The 16,361-nt window shown below is 46.2% G+C and overlaps 3 protein-coding genes across 3 annotated transcripts; 1 reads left to right on the forward strand and 2 right to left on the reverse strand.

Annotated features, from left to right (window-relative positions):
* The first annotated feature begins 1,319 nt into the window (after positions 1-1,319).
* Positions 1,320-6,734, forward strand: LOC119325101 (sugar transporter ERD6-like 16). The gene is made up of 18 exons (XM_037598840.1): positions 1,320-1,624; positions 1,734-1,796; positions 3,075-3,164; positions 3,250-3,309; positions 3,401-3,466; positions 3,600-3,665; positions 3,740-3,815; positions 3,910-3,974; positions 4,297-4,389; positions 4,479-4,559; positions 4,650-4,734; positions 4,816-4,859; positions 4,939-5,001; positions 5,081-5,140; positions 5,686-5,739; positions 5,907-5,966; positions 6,074-6,188; positions 6,447-6,734. Exons 1-18 carry the CDS (start codon positions 1,322-1,324, stop codon positions 6,566-6,568), a joined length of 1,566 nt encoding a protein of 521 aa, XP_037454737.1. The 5' UTR covers positions 1,320-1,321; the 3' UTR covers positions 6,569-6,734.
* A 393-nt stretch (positions 6,735-7,127) lies between these two features.
* On the reverse strand, positions 7,128-8,445 carry LOC119325102. The gene is made up of 4 exons (XM_037598841.1): positions 7,888-8,445; positions 7,659-7,737; positions 7,470-7,557; positions 7,128-7,386 (listed from the first exon to the last, which is right to left on the reverse strand). The coding sequence occupies exons 1-4, from the start codon at positions 8,428-8,430 to the stop codon at positions 7,236-7,238; spliced, it is 861 nt and encodes a 286-aa protein (XP_037454738.1). The 5' UTR covers positions 8,431-8,445; the 3' UTR covers positions 7,128-7,235.
* A 773-nt stretch (positions 8,446-9,218) lies between these two features.
* LOC119325014 (uncharacterized protein HI_0077-like) lies at positions 9,219-14,638 on the reverse strand. The gene is made up of 2 exons (XM_037598771.1): positions 13,950-14,638; positions 9,219-10,017 (listed from the first exon to the last, which is right to left on the reverse strand). The coding sequence occupies exons 1-2, from the start codon at positions 14,535-14,537 to the stop codon at positions 9,469-9,471; spliced, it is 1,137 nt and encodes a 378-aa protein (XP_037454668.1). The 5' UTR covers positions 14,538-14,638; the 3' UTR covers positions 9,219-9,468.
* Positions 14,639-16,361: the final 1,723 nt, after the last annotated feature.

A 16,361-nucleotide genomic window follows, 5' to 3' on the forward strand; every position in this document is an offset into this window, starting at 1 on the left:
CTTATGTCATTTAGCACTTCGGGCTTGGTAGCATTTCGCCAAATTGTGGAGCAACATGATAAGTAGCCTTCCATCATTTAGCACTTTGGTCTTAGTAGCATTTCACCAAATTGTGGAGTAACATGATTAGTAACCTTCCGCAATTTGATGCTTTGGTCTTACTAGCCTCTGATAAATTGTGTGGGTTGATTAATAGTCTTTCCGTCCAATACATGCTAAACAACTCTCCGTCAAATGCATGCACTAATCATTCTCTTTTCGCCAAATAATAACAACTTTCCGCCAAATCCCGCGCCAACGCAGTGGAGAGGCGGTACATGGTGGCTTTTTATTGGACAGGCGGATGTTTGGACTCTGACAAAGCCCATTGATTTGCTTCCGATTTATGGGAACTCGACTTCGGACACGCGGAGGTGTTCGCGGACTGATGCGGCAATATGTTGGATATCTTACATCGTCCGAACACCTCGATTCAGACGTTTGCGGGCGTTTTGAGGATCCATGTTGGAGATGCCCTAACCCCCTCCCAACCTCGCCGATCTAATCTTGGGGTGCACCACCGCACCAAGAAGATTAGGCGCTTGCTTTTGTCATCCTTGTGCCGCAATCGCAATGGCGCAACTCGAGCACGACATCCTTTCTTTGTCGTCAAATACACATTGGTTCATCCTTTTCATTTTCACCAATTGGCTCTCTTGTCGTCAGGTATTTGAAACTAGGTCTCATGTCAGTATGTTTTGATAACCTTTTTCCATCAGTACTTGCCAGATTACTATCACTTGCTTGCCAGGTTATTAGTCATCTACTTCCTCTGTTCCTAAATATAAGTCTTTTTAGAGATTTCAACAAGAGACTATATACGAAGCAAAATGACTGAATCTACACTCTAAATATGTATATATACATCTGTATGTAGTTTGTATTGAAATCTTAAAAAAAGACTTATATCTAGGAACGGAGGGAGTACTTATCAGCTAAATTAGCTTGGTTGTCAAGTTATTGGAAGTCAATATATATCCGGACTCGAATGTTGGATTAGTTCTCGCATTTCATATGAGTTCTTACTCATACATTTGCATGTTGCTTGCCGTGCATGCTGGGAGAAGTATTTTCCTGTTGCAGTTTCAACTTCAGACTCTGTACACACTGTCTCTGTAGATGGAATATACTACATGTCAGACTTAATTTCAGGGAATTTGATTCAGCGTCTGAACCGAAAACGTGTTGCCGCGTAAATCGTGACGATGGCAAGATTACGTAGCAGAGATCGCGCAACCAGAAATATGTGATCCCCAGCATTTGGTGTTGAAGGCCACGACGGATGGCTGCCGCGTTCTTCCCTCTGTCGACCTCACCGCCGCTCCTCACCCGCCGCCCCGCAGCAGGCCTCGAACACAGCCGCCGGCCGCCGCGCGGGCAGCATGGCGGCTGCTCCGCGCGCCGGTTGCCGGCAGCAGCGACCGCCGGCGCAACACGCGGCCTGACACGGAGAGCCACGGCTGCTGCTGCGGCGGCGGCCCAAGGCCGCGCTCTGGCCGGAGAGGGCGCGGAGGAGGGGTCGCTGCAGATGGTCCTGCTCAGCACCGCGGTGGCCGTGTGCGGTTCCTTCGAGTTCGGCACCTGTGTAAGTCTGCAGCGCTGCAGCCGCTCGCTCCATGTCTTATTACCAAGAGGCATCTATTCTGTAGGGTCATGGCTTCCGATGTGGTTATGATTGGGTGTATGATATGCAGGTTGGGTATTCTGCGCCGGCTCAGGCCGGAATCGTCGGCGACATTGGACTGTCCAATTCACAGGTTGGTTTGGCTGGCACAAAACCACCCGTCTTTTCCGTTGCGGTACATTGCTACTCCCTCTGTTCCGAATTACTTGTCTTGGATTTGTCTAGATACGGATGTATCTCGTGCTAGACAAGTCCAAGACAAGTAATTCGGAACTAGCAGCAACGCATGTGCACTTTCATATAGTATATATATATATATATTATTTTTTTATCAAACGAGGAATGATGATGCTCGGCTTATGCTTGATCCAAAGAGGAATGCCATCAGTCAAACATCTCACTTTGTAATTTTCGAAGTGCTTGCCAAGGCAAGGGCAGCACCTCTGCCAATCCATAACTGAGGGAAAATGGGCGAGAACCAAATTACAGACACTCAAGACACAACAAGAAAAATTAGAGCTTGAAGGCAGGGTTTAGACAAAACCAGGCGAGGGCAGGAGGTCTGCCATTTCTATTGGAACTAAAGAAAGATATTGCTTGTAACAAAAGGCTCTGTTACATCTTTTTAGCAGATCAGAGAAACCACCATACAGCATGCAAAGCATGTCCAGATCAACTCCAACTTACATACAACCAGGCAAAGTATCAAGGCAAAAAAAAACCAAACAGGGACTGCACGCAGGCAGCAAACTGAAAACACAGTGAAAACAAACACCACAACTGAAAACTGCTAACAACCAACGAGTTCAGAAAGCAACACCAGGCGTGGCTCTCTTTTAGCCGAAACTAGACGTTCTTGGCTTTCTTCAAGCTTCCAAACAGCAGTAATGAAAACAGGTTGAACCCCTCTAAAATTAATAATACTGTATAATGAACTACTAGTAGAGTATTGACCTACATTCTCCAGCTGCCAAATCAGCGAGTCAACCTCTACCAGTTCATACCATTTCTCCATCATGGCTGGGGCTGATGAGAAAGTAGATCTCCAGAGGTGAGTTTAAGTTGAGATCCATCCCAGGCAGCATCAACAGTTGTGTTTTTTTCATTGCACATAAGATACAAATCCCAAAATTGTACTGCTAGGGGGGATGAACCGAACCAAGTATCTTCCCAAAATCTCACTTTGGCTGGCCCCATCACCAATAAGGCAATAACCCATCTATAACTAAATTTCATGAATCTGATCACAGAAATAACCCCTTTACAAAAGACAGGTATTCACAGAAGAGATAGTAAAGATATTTGGTGAGTTAGTATTGTATTCGCTGTCAATGCTCCGTTAGATCCTGATGGTCATGATCTTCATTGCTTTAATAAATAAATTAATTGCGATTGATGATTACCCTTGTAGTATGGCATCTTTGCATCTGTCTTGACAGTTGGTGCAATGGTCGGCGCTCTGACCAGTGGCCGCCTTGCAGACACTCTTGGACGCAAAATGGTGAATTACTTTACCCAAACCATACTACGTGAATTGATGACTGGCATAGTCCTCACAATATATGTGCCATTTGCCTTTGCCACAGACCATGCGGCTGGCAGCAATTGTAGGCATTTTTGGTTGGCTTGCTATATACCTAGCCAAGGTATATACATTCCTTGCTCCATGAGCTAATTTCGTTTACAGATGTCGTTTGTTGTTTCAAGAGCTTGAAAAACTGCCTTCATGACATGAAGGGTGCAACGATGCTTTGCTTGGGACGAATCTTGCTAGGCTACTGTACAGGGGTCCTTTCTTATGTGGTGAGCATCTCCCTCTTAACTCTCAATACGCACCTGACTCTTCATGCTGTTTTGATCAAAAACTGTACTGTTTATTCGCCACTTGATCGACATAGTAGCATTCTACTGCACTAAACATTACCCACATGCACAGGTACCTGTGTTCATATCTGAAATAGCACCAAAGGATCTCCGAGGAGGCCTTGCAGCCTCAAACCAGGTTGGAGAGAGCTGGACAATGTGCACGAAATGTTAGAAATGGTTTGAAATTGACAGTTTCATCTGCAAGTGCAGCTGTTTATTTGTTCAGGGTGTTCAGCTTCCTACATCATTGGAGCAACGATTCCGTGGCGCTCTTTGGTTATCGTGGGTAATAAATAGTATCCATTATTATCTTACCTGCATATGGAATGGCATGACCATTGTCCAAGAAAAATCAGCACAACATTTGCATGTTTGTGCAGGATTACTGCCTTGTGTGTTCCTCCTCGTGGGTCTTCCCTTCATTCCCGAGTCTCCAAGGTGGCTGGTATGGTTGGTTGTAACTACTAACTTGGGTGTCACATGGTCGCATAATGGCAAATACTCCCACCGTCCCGAACTACTTGTCACAGAAATGAATGTACCTAAACGTATTTTTAGTTTTAGATACATCCATTTACATTCATTTCTGCGATAAGTAATTCGGGGCGGAGGGAGTATATGCAAGCGAATAATCGAATGTGAAACAGAACCTAATGAATAGCTAACCTTTACTGACGTTATCCCTCAAAAAAGTAAAACCTTTACTGAAGTTATAGATTATCATACTAGGTTTTCGTTATGAAGTTCATTCTTCAACAATATGACAGGCCAACATCGGGAGAGAGAAAGAATTCCGTGCTTCACTACAAAAGCTTAGGGGTGAAAAGGCTGAAATATCTGGAGAGGCTACTGAGATTATAGTTGGCTTCTACCCTAAGTTGCTCCATTTATCAACATATAATTTGGGGAAGAGGATATTCCAAAAAAACAATCTCTTATTCTTATGCAGGCGTACGTGGAATCAGTTCAGGATTTACCTAAGGCCAGGATTCAGGATTTGTTTCACAGGAAAAATATGTATGCAGTCATTGTAAGAACTAAGCAATTTCATCAACCTACTTCGTTTCCGAAAGATCTTATTTTTCATCATCATGAAAGAAGTTCTAGCTTTGATGTACAGGTGGGTGTCGGCCTGAAGGTCTTTCAGCAACTGGGGGGAATAAGCGCATTAGGCTTCTATACAAGCTATATCTTTTCATCAGCAGGTATCCAAATGCTACCAAATTAATTGTGCCATTTTACTGATGAAGGAAACATTATCTAATTGTTCTTCCCCTAAACTTCAGGGTTTTCTGGTAAACTTGGGACCACATTGATCGGCATTATTCAGGTTCAGGATTGGCTATTCTCGTCAATAACTGTAACTCGCTTGCTGGCTGTATCAATTTCTATAACTATAATTATTTCAGATTCCAATCACATTACTTGGGGCCCTTCTCATGGATAGGAGTGGAAGAAGAACCCTTCTACTAGTATGGATACTTCAAAACTGAGCTGATGCACTTCCCTAAAAAGAAAGCTTCATTTTTTTTATATTCTTCTATTAATTAGGTGTCTTCATCTGGCACATTTGTGGGCTGCTTTCTTACTGGGCTATCATTCTACTTCAAGGTAACCGTAAACTTGTTTATTCCATGGGGCAGTCCAACTTAAAATTTGAACTGGAAATCATTTATTGATGCTAAGTTGCTAATATAAGCCATTACGAAATCTCGGGAAGAAACTTGCCACAGTTTTTAGAAGTTCTGGCTGGTCTTTTTGCTCGCCAATTTTTTGTCTCCTTCAACACTAAGTTGATTTGATCATCACATAGTTCGTATTTCTCAGACCGCGTCAATGGATGCGGACATGTCGAACTTAACTATCTGATAATAGTAGTGCCTGAATGCAAACATAAGGTAACCGCAGTTATTAAAGTTCCCAGCTAGTACGGAGTATTTGGCAATGGGACAAAAATACCAGACTGCACAAGCACTGACTTCCATGTATGAGGCTCTATTAAATAAACATGATTGAAGGGTGAAATATCAACAGATCGAGCAGATCAAATCGACAAAAATAAATAGTTGAACAAACGTGACCTGAATTTACATTTCAGAATGTTCGGTGCCTATCATTATACAGAGTATTGACTTTCTATCTTTTCATGATCACAGGCACAAGGATTGTACACACAATTGGTTCCTACATTGGCTCTTTACGGCATACTGGTACAGAAATTACGTAACTAAAACATCAATAATTTTGTGTGATCCCAATGTAAAAATGAAAAATTGTGTACCTAGTTCATCACCACCTAGACATCTAAGATGGCAATTTTTGCTGGCATAACATGTCTGAACTCCAGATATGTAAATTCTGACTCCTTACTGAATAGGCATACTATGTGGCATACTCAATTGGAATGGGACCTGTTCCTTGGGTTATCATGTCCGAGGTATGATATATCACCATGAAGTTAATTAGGGATGATGCTCGCATTCCTGGTAATCTGTAAGGAGCCCACGTTTGTAACTGACGACATCTCATTGTTTATTGGCAAAGATATTCTCAATCAACATGAAAGGAATAGCAGGAAGCTTGGTAACCCTGGTTAGTTGGGTTGGTTCATTCGTGATATCGTATTCGTTCAGCTTCCTTATGGACTGGAACTCTGCAGGTAAGCATGTTCAACCCTAGTATAAGTAGGACAGTTGAAAAGAAAGTAGAATATCCACCATTACCCACTCATGTGATAGCCGAATAATAGCCCATTAGCAAAAATATGTTTGGAAAGGAGTTATCGCCAAGGTTTGTATATCTTTTTCTACAAAAGTATATGTTGCTTCGTTTCTCCCATGAGCTTTGGTTCCACTTACCACTCAATAGTTCTCCAGTAAATGTTTTTCCTTCAGTTTGTTTTTATTTCTATGTGTAGGCACATTTTTCTTGTTCTCAGCAGCGAGCCTGGTTACTGTGTTGTTCGTGGCAAGGCTAGTGCCAGAAACTAAAGGGAGAACACTCGAAGAGATCCAAGAATCACTAATGGCCGGCACATGACATGTTAAGAGGGAGCACTATGTATGGCTGGCACGGCCATTACAAATTTATGTCTACAGATCTGAGAAAAATAACTGATACCTTTGTGTTGTAAATTCCCGTGTACCTCTTGTTAATCATTAGATTGCTTGGTCATAAGTGTCGAACTATCAATCAATTCCAGACAGATCTGTGTCAGATGATCTAATTTGGTTTGGTCGTGACAAAAAAATTAGCATGATATCCTGACACTAGCCTTTTGCGCGCATCAACGAATATGAACACATCAGAGCATCTTTTGTGCGCACAAATTTGCTTTGCTGGATGGCAGAGTTCATGTATTGGTTGAATGTCATTGGACGATGAAGCAAATTGCATGCTAGCATGAGTTCATGTGCTTTCTGGTGGACTATATATCCAAGTATTTCTTGCAAAGAATCAAAAAGAAAGGGCCAAAAGATGATATCATTCAGAACCAAACTTAGAATGACACGAGGCTGTTACCATCAAAATTTGACACCGCAGTGCCAAAAAAACTCCGAGTAAACAACGAACAAACCCAACTCTGAGCAGAACAGGATTCTAAACTTAAATGTAGACTCATTCATAGGTGAGAATTAGGTACCAGTATTTGTGTTCAGGTTTTCAACTGCTTCGGTGAGTGATGTACTCTACACTCCATAATCAATCAGGTACCAGTAGTATTTGTGGTATCCAACAATTTAACCTGGTTCATGCTTGCTTCATGCTTACTACTTTCCTCCTTTATGACCCGCTTGAAGTTCCCGAGCTCAGGAGAGTCCTGGCCATACACCATCTTGATGTTATCCACGCAAGCACTGCAAATGACAAGCAGCAGATAAATCAACTCAGCATCGCGAAGAACTAAGATACACGAACAACAACACAAGAGGCAGCAAACCTGCAGGCTTCCCTGTTGAATTTGCTGCGTGGCACGCCAAAGAACTCTTCGAAGACCTTCGGTTCGACCCGGCAGAAGAATGGCCGGTCTACAATGCCAAAAAAAATCAGCCATAACAGCGTCAGTTACTTACACATGTGCACTGTGATGAAGACTAGAACATGACTCGTTCTGTAAAGAAACGAGCACCTTCGTAGATGTTGCAGGTTCGGTTGGACTTGTCGTAGTTGTTACACCATCCATCGGGGCCAATCATGCTCTTGTACAGCTGCAAGCATGGTCAGCAATTCAGCATGCTCCATCATAAATGAACCGAAATTTTGCATCTATCTATCAAACAACAACCAGCCTTTTTGTAGTACAGTATGTTCATAGACGATACAGCAGAAATGCTGCCGCCATTGGTACCGAAGTCTACCTGGAGGTGGTCGGGGAAGTCGGCGAAGACCTCGTCGGGGGTGGGGAACTCGGGGCCCTTGTCCAGCTTGCAGCAGGCGCCGCACCCCGTCGCGCAGCGCCACCGCACCACCCGCTTCGGCTTCTCCGGCGGCTGCTTCCTCAGCTCAATCTCCTGGCCCGATGGCCATTGCGCCTCTTCCGTAGCCGGGCGGGCCTTCCTGTCCTTGGCCGGCCTCGCGCTGGGCTTCTTGTTGCTGGGGATCTCAGAGGGCTGGGGCTGGGGCTTGGCATCGCCCCGCCGCTGGCCCTTCCTCCGCTTCCCACCCGATGGTGGTCCTGATGAGGAGGACGCGAGACCGGCGACGGCGACCGGCAGGAGGCCGGGTCTCCTCCTGGCGCCGGCGACGACCGCGGACGCCGCCCTGGCGCCGGCGGCCCGCAACATGAGCATCCTCTCCTCTGCTTCAACACAAGAACCTCGCTTATCCCCTCCCTGCCTGCCCTTCCTCAAGTTGGCTTGACAACACCCTGCGACTGGGCTCGCGCGGCCCAATTTGGGCATGCCTAGGCCCGCGTGGTAAATGCTATACGTGGCCCAGCTTGATTCACACCCTTCCGAAGCTGAAAGGTGGATGCCGCGAAGAACAGGTAGAAAAGGAGCTGTGGCTGGCTCATGGAAATCAAGTTTCGGTGAAAACCGAAACAAACCATGTGAAAATGATGTTTTGAAGTTTCAAAAAATCTCACAAACATATTGGATTTTAAGAGTGTGATGTTCTATCAGCATGTGAAATTCCCAAGTTCAAACACATTACCACTTGCGAGCTACGAAAAGAACAAATTCAACAATGAATAGTGGCGTTCAATGCTGATTTTGTACTATTTGTACCTCGCAAGTGGTAGTGTGTTTGAACCTGGGAATTTCACATGCTGATAGAACATCACCATCTTAACATACAAAAAAAAATCAGATTTTTTTTCAAAACTTCCAAATATGGTTCCCACAAAGTTTTCTTTGAAACTTGGTTTCCATGTGATATTCTCTCATGGCTAGGATGCCGAAACACTCAAAGCTTTAGTTCCTCGTCAGGCCTTATCATTGGCAAGAAAGACTAGAGCGGCGAGCGATTGCCTGAATGTTGTCAAGTCAATACATGATCAATCAGGAGGTGGGTATGCGAAAGTAGTAGGTGAAATCATAGCTCCAACTGCAGATTTTGAAGGTACCTCTTTTGTGCATGAGAGGAGAGGTTCAAACAAGGAACCAACCGGCTAGCTCGGAGTCATAAAATGGCTAGAAGAATCAACTCAACAATATTGTCGAAAATGAAAAGAACCAAACACTACATATATCTGAAATATGGCACCGCCGTTAAATCAAGTACGAAAACATCACAAATTCAGTGCAAATTCACGTACATCTCTTGGTTTGAGTTTGGTTAGTCACGTACACCAGTTTGCCAATGCCAAAACAAACAGGATCACCAGTTCACCAGTCTCTGCTAGCAAGAAAGGTACACCAAAACCAGATTGAACCGAGGGTGTAGCACCCACTGTGTGTCTTCTACCCTACCAGTAAAAGGGAAAACAGCACAAACACTTACTCACTTTGCTCGATTGCTTGTGTCTCTGCCTCCTTCACCGCAAGGGGTTCATACCAGGCAGGCCCAAATCCAGCTGCTTTCCTGGCTTCCGCATTGAAGGGGGGCTTCAGGGGTCCACGGAAATGCTCTCTAACGATGCTGTGGAACCTCTCAATGATTGCCATTTCATCGGTGTCCCCATTTTCGCCTAGGCCACACCGTGCCAGTCCGTCCTCCGCTTGTTGAATCGTCTCATCGCGGCTATTAATATCTTCTGTCGGCTTATCCGCCAATCCATCATGCACCGCTTGAGAAGTCTTACTATCATCACCTGTCCTACCTTCTGGCAGCTCAGCAGAGCATTGGGGTTTAGGCTGCGGAACTGGAGGTGCAATTGGATCGCTGGCGAGGGACCGGAGGCACAGGTATCTAAACCACCTAACACCAGCTGCACAGTGTGTTATCTCTTCTGGATAAATAATATCTTCGAGTAGTTTGGCTGTTTCTTCATCCCCACCAGCACGGAATCTTGATATGGTGGTTGGAAGGACATCTAATCCCCTAGCCTGTGTTCCAAATGGGCATTTATCAGACATAAATATGTGTGTACATATGGTTGATCAGAGTTTATCACATGCAGAAAACAAATGATATTGGCATACTATTATGCATAATAGATACTCCCTCCGTTCGGAATTACTTGTCGCGGAAATGGATGTATCTAGATGTATTTTAGTTCTAGATACATCCATTTCCGAGACAAGTAATTCCGAACGGAGGGAGTACATGCCAATTGTTCTCATCACTCCACAAAATTACAGGTATGTAAAGATGAGGATAGCTTAACTGAACACATTGATAGACAGTTACCGCAATTACACAAAGGAACATCTGGTGGATAGTTTACTAAAAGAAAGCAACTCAAGTCCAACATTGCAACACATTTTTCAGCTTGGTTCTAATTTTACTGAAGAAATTGCTTTTCAAGGATTGCTAGTTTCTCTGGAGTAAATTATGGACACCCCAACAGTCCAAAATCTTGATTTACGAAGAACATAAGGTTGGTCTGATACCATTGGCCATAACCCAAAGCTCAGATACCACGTCAAAGTGCAAATGTCACAATTAATATGCAGTTTATGAACCAATCAGAAGTGAAATATAAGAAAGAAGGAAAATGCAAAGCATATCAACTAGTTCTTATTTTTTGGTTATTAGAAGAGTCAGTTGACATATTTCATTACAGGCATTCCTCATGGTTACCCCCCACCTGAAATCAGGGGGGGAGAGATTAGATGCTTTGTGATTTGTGAATGGCACATGTCATTCATCAGGGCGGGTCTCACCTGATTTATATAAGACCTGGTCTCATATAATTTTTCCCCTCCCCAAGCTGGCTTCTTACATCTTCATTTAGATACATGAGAATAGTACTTGTTAGACTGTATATGGATACGTAGACTTGTGTATACGTGTTGTACTTGTACTTGTACCCTTTGGTACTTATATATAATGAGATAGCCGCACCCCCCAAGGGTGTCGAGCAGTTGCCCCAATATGCTCCTGTGTTGCTCCCTAACCATGCTGCAGGTGTTGGCCGTGGCGCTCGTCTCGAGCTCCTTGAAGAACAAGCACCGGCGCGTCCGGAGGACGATCGCGTACATGGGGCATGCATATCGGGCGGCACACCGCAACCCGCACGAGCTGCGCCCGCGGCTGCCTCGCGGGCATCGCCCGAGTCGCCCGCCTCGTGGGAGTTGCCCGAGCTGGCCTCGCAGGAGGTTGCTCCTGGGCCAGCCACGCCAGGCTCACCTGGGCCGGTTTCGGCTCCCGATGGGCCGGCCACCCCAGGCTCGCCTGCTTCTTCGGCGCTTAGCGGCTCCGGCGTGGGCCTGGGCGACGTGGCTGTGTCGGGCGCCACACCGCCCGCCTCCCCGACGCCCAGTGGCTCCGGCGCGAGCCCTGGCGACTCGGGGTCGCCTTCTTCGTCGCCTGCATCATGCCCTGCGTCGTCACCACAACCTGTTGCTCCTCGACATCGCACGCGCAGTCAGACCGGTGTCTTTCAGCCTAAGATCCGGACCGATGGGACTGTTGCGTGGCTCGCCACGTGCATGGCTCATGCTGCTGCGGATCCCACTGCTGAGCCTCGCCACTTTCAGGCTGCACTAGGCATTCCCCACTGGCGTGCCGCGATGGAACAGGAGTTTCAAGCATTGCTGAAGAATGACACCTGGCAGCTTGTTCCTCCAGTGTCTGGGGTCAATATCATTGACTCTAAGTGGGTGTTTAAAGTTAAACGGCATGCTGATGGCTCCATTGAGCGTTACAAGGCAAGGTTAGTGGCTAAGGGCTTCAAACAGAGGTATGGTCTTGACTATGAAGACACGTTCAGTCCAGTTATCAAGCCTACTACCATTCGTCTGCTACTATCCCTTGCTGTTACTTGAGGATGGTTTCTCCGTCAGCTTGATGTGCAGAACGCTTTTTTGCATGGAGTTCTGGAGGAGGAGGTTTATATGCGTCAGCCACCAGGGTTTGTGGATCCTGCACGTCCTAATCATCTCTGTCGTCTTTTTAAGGCGCTCTATGGTCTTAAGCAGGCTCCCCGTGCCTGGCATGCACGTCTTGGTTCGGTTTTGCGAGCACTTGGGTTCATTCCTTCTACTGCTGACACATCGCTGTTCCTTCTTCAACGCCCTGAGGTTACGATGTATTTACTGGTCTATGTTGATGATATTATTCTCATCAGTTCCTCAGATGCTGCGGCAGACCGCCTTGTGGCTGCATTGAGTGGTGATTTTGCTGTTAAGGATCTCGGTGCTCTGCACTTCTTCCTTGGTCTGGAGGTGTCACGGTCTTCTGCTGGAGTCACTCTTACTCAGAAGAAGTACGCTCTGGATTTGTTGCGTCGTGCTGGTATGCTGCAGTGCAAACCTGTCGCTACTCCTATGTCTGCCACTGATCGGTTGTCTGCTTTTGATGGTGATCCTCTCTCCTCTGATGATGCCACTGAGTACCGCAGTCTTGTTGGAGGCCTGCAGTATCTTACTATCACCAGACCAGATGTCTCTTATGCAGTCAATCGTGTCTGTCAGTTTCTTCATGCGCCCACGACATCCCATTGGTCCGCTGTGAAGCGCATTCTGCGATATATATGCCTCACTGCATCTCATGGTTTGCTTCTCCAGCGTGCGCCGTCTTATGAGATCTCGGCCTTCTCTGATGCTGACTGGGCTGGTAGTCCTGATGACCGGCGATCCACAGGGGGGTATGCAGTGTTTCTTGGTCCCAACTTGATTGCCTGGAATGCTCGCAAGCAGGCTACGGTGTCTCGCAGCAGCACAGAAGCCGAGTACAAAGCAATTGCTGATGCGACAGCTGAGATCATTTGGGTTCAGTCCTTGCTGAGGGAGTTGCGAGTTCCTTCAGTTCACTCTCTAGTGCTTTGGTGTGATAACATTGGTGCTACATACTTATCATCTAACCCAGTGTTTCATGCTCGAACAAAACATATTGAGGTTGACTATCACTTTGTTCGAGAGCGTGTTGCACAGAAGCTGCTTAGCATCAAGTTCATATCATCAAAGGATCAACTTGCTGACATCTTCACGAAGCCTCTTCCACAACCACAGTTTGTAGGCTGCAGGCGCAATCTTAACTTAGTTTGTACTTCAGGCCACAGTTAAGATTGAGGGAGGGTGTTAGACTGTATATGGATACGTAGACTTGTGTATACGTGTTCTACTTGTACTTGTACCCTTTGGTACTTATATATAATGAGATAGCCGCACCCCCCAAGGGTGTCGAGCAGTTGCCCCAATATTCTAGTTTTACAGTACTAACCCCTTTGAATGATCCATATTAATTGTCGCTGATTTAGTACAAATTATCGGAGGGAGTGGTAAAATTTATTCTCTCTGGATACTCTACAAAATTAGAAGGTTTTTCAGAAATAAAATTTGAAGGTTCTGTTCATACTACCCCAGGAAATTGCGAGTTAGTTCAGTTCATTCGTTTCAATCGTAATTCTAACATTTTCCTTATCAGAAGAAGAGCCATTACCAACCATTAATTGGTCCCTAAGTTACCACGGGTAGCTAATTTTCTTGCATTGAGAACACAAGAAGATACAGATGGTTCATAATCCTTACACTGGACTGGACCAGTTCCTCGTGATAAACAACACAAGTCAGAAACTAGTTCTCTTGCAAGCTTCCAAGTTTCAAGTAGAACACTAGTCTTCAAAACTGTACAATTTTAGGCAACCAACCATAAATGAAGAAAGTGAAATGATGATTGATTTAGCATCTGAATTTCACAAAATCAATGATGTTTAAGCTTTCAAGGCTTTGGCTGCTTAAGCCTACAATGGCGAAGTCGTGTAGAAAGCCTCTAGCTCAATGCATCGTGTCAATTTGGGCATCGCTAGGCGAATTTTATTGTCCTCAATTCCTCATGCTAATGGAAAATAAAGAGGTAGGGCAGCGCTGCTCACCTCGTGGACGCAGTGCTCGACGGCTAGGCGGGCGAGGAGGCAGTGCGAGGTGCGCATCGCCGAGTCCCAGAGGCCGTCGTGCGCGGGGAGCGCGCCGTAGTGCGACCCCAGCTCCCGAAGCCGCGCGGAGAGCACCGCGAAGTGCCGCCCTTCGTCCTGCGCGACCCGGGCGAAGTCGTCGAAGAAGCCGCGGGGCATGCGGAGCTGCGCGCCGAAGCGGGCGACGATGTCCCAGGAGAGGTCGACGGCCCAGCTCTCGATGTGCGCCAGCGAGTGCAGCATCGCCAGCCGGCTCTGCGCGCTGCCGCCCTTCCCCAGCTTCGGCGCCTGGGAGGGCGGGAGCAGCCGCACCGCGTCGCTCCGCGCCGGGCGGTCCGGCGGGGCGCGCGCGGGCTGCGCCGGGTCGTAGGGCAGCGGGATGGCGCCGCGGAGCCACTTGGTGGCGGCGAGGTCGCCCAGCCGGGCCTTTTCGTCGGGGTCGGCCGTGTCGAGGATCTTCAGCGCCCAGTCAACCAGCGTCTTGGGCGGCGCCTGCCCGCCCGCTTTGTCGACGACGACCGCTCCACCGGCACCGCCCGCGGCGTCCATCTGAGCGATTCTGCAGCCCGCACGACGGGGGCTGGGTGCCGGAGTTTAGCTGGAAACGGCGGCGGCGGCGGCGGCGACTGGTGGGTGGGTGGGAGGACTGCTGGTGGGCCGTCTGATGAAGGATGGACAGGACCAGCAGACATATTCCGAAATCACTAATTGAGGAGTGCTCTCCGCAACGATTAGTCGGGAAGGGCTCCCCGCGCGCCAAGTGTCATGCACGTAGCGGTCCTCAGACTTTTCCGACGCGCTCCGTGCACGATACTTGGCGCGCGCACGGCTTCTCCCGTGATTTCCGGTTTCCCTTTGTGATTTTTTCTTTTTTTCACTTTAGTCCTTATACTTTTAATGTTTTGTAATACCTTTTTTGATCTGTTTTGAGATCTGTTTCTCTTTGGGCGAACCCTCGTCGCGCACTGTTCTTTCTTTGCCGTCGTCTCCGCCCGTCGCCGCCGCCGCTCTTGTCTCGTGGTTACGGCGGCAGCTGTTCCGACCGCCGCGCTTGTTGCCTGCTCTTACGGCGGTCCTTCTCTAGCGTCGAGCGTGCTTCCTCCTTGGCGATATTGTCGTTCCCTATTGGTTGCCTTCGTGAGTTCCCTGTTTTCCTTTCACGTTTCTCTTTTTGTTCCCATTATATTTCCGGGATATGGAGATTTATGGGGTAGTTACGGGTGGGGACTACCAACACTATCAGATGTCAATTTTCAACTGGGTTTTGTGGGATTAGTTCTTGAAAACCATTGTGTTCCTTGCAGTTATGGCTTGTCCTTTTTGCTGTATGCCTGTTGGCCCGTGTTCTTCTGTTGATTCTTCTGTAGCTGGGTTCAGTGTGGTCCTGGATCGATGTTGTTGGAGGCGTGTTGTAAGAAAATCATTTTATAGTTGTTCAATTTTTTGCACACACGCTTATTTCTTTTGGTGCTGCCCATGCTGTTTAGATTTTGATTATGATCCTTGTTTTGATTTGTTTTGCAGTATGTTCCATGCAGTGTTAGAGCTCATCTTGCTTGTTACATCGAGGAGTGTAGGGCTTTAGCCATAAGAAGGGGTGACGAAGATACTGATCTTGCTCTTCAGTGCAATGAGGGTTATTTGTATGGTGTTCTGTTTAGTCATGGTCGGGTGATGAGCAAATTCCATGGTCCTTCCTGGGAACGATTGGTCAGTGATTATGGTGTTCGTCCTCGTGATATAATGACCATTAGGCTTGAACATTATGGAACTTGGATTGGTATTGATTTTTATCGTGTTGGTCATGGAGATGCATTGTCTCCTTTACCGTCTGTTGGTAAGGTTTATTTTTAATGAAGTTTTTATCTTGTTTTATTGTACATTTTGATTTTTCTGTTCCCTTGAGCCTGTGTAATTATATTTTATAGCTCTACATGGTTTGAGCTACACCGAGAAGAAACTTGTTGGGAGTTGTTATTACACCCGTGGTGTTTTTCTTAATTATCAGCAGATGTATTTCATGAGGTGTCAACTATTTGATGATGAGTACATACCCTGCTGTCCTTTTGTTCACAGGATTGATCCAATGGATGTTAATGGTCATCATATGGTCAGATTTTTTTCCCATTGTTTTTTCTTTGTTTCTGTTTATTTATTTATTTTTATTACGTCTTCTACTTATAGTTTTGAATTTTTATTCCATTTTTGATAGCTTGATGTTTTTTGTCAAGTTATTCCTGGTATTGTTGTGAGGAGTTTGAAGGAGTTTGTGACTTTTCCTAGAACTGGCATTTTAACTCTTGAAGTTACTCTGGAATCTGGTGATGATGATATATATGTGAGCACTCCTTGCTCCTACTTCATTGGTTTGGG

Source organism: Triticum dicoccoides, chromosome 6B, assembly GCF_002162155.2.
Source record: "Triticum dicoccoides isolate Atlit2015 ecotype Zavitan chromosome 6B, WEW_v2.0, whole genome shotgun sequence".
NCBI classification, from domain to species: domain Eukaryota; kingdom Viridiplantae; phylum Streptophyta; class Magnoliopsida; order Poales; family Poaceae; genus Triticum; species Triticum dicoccoides.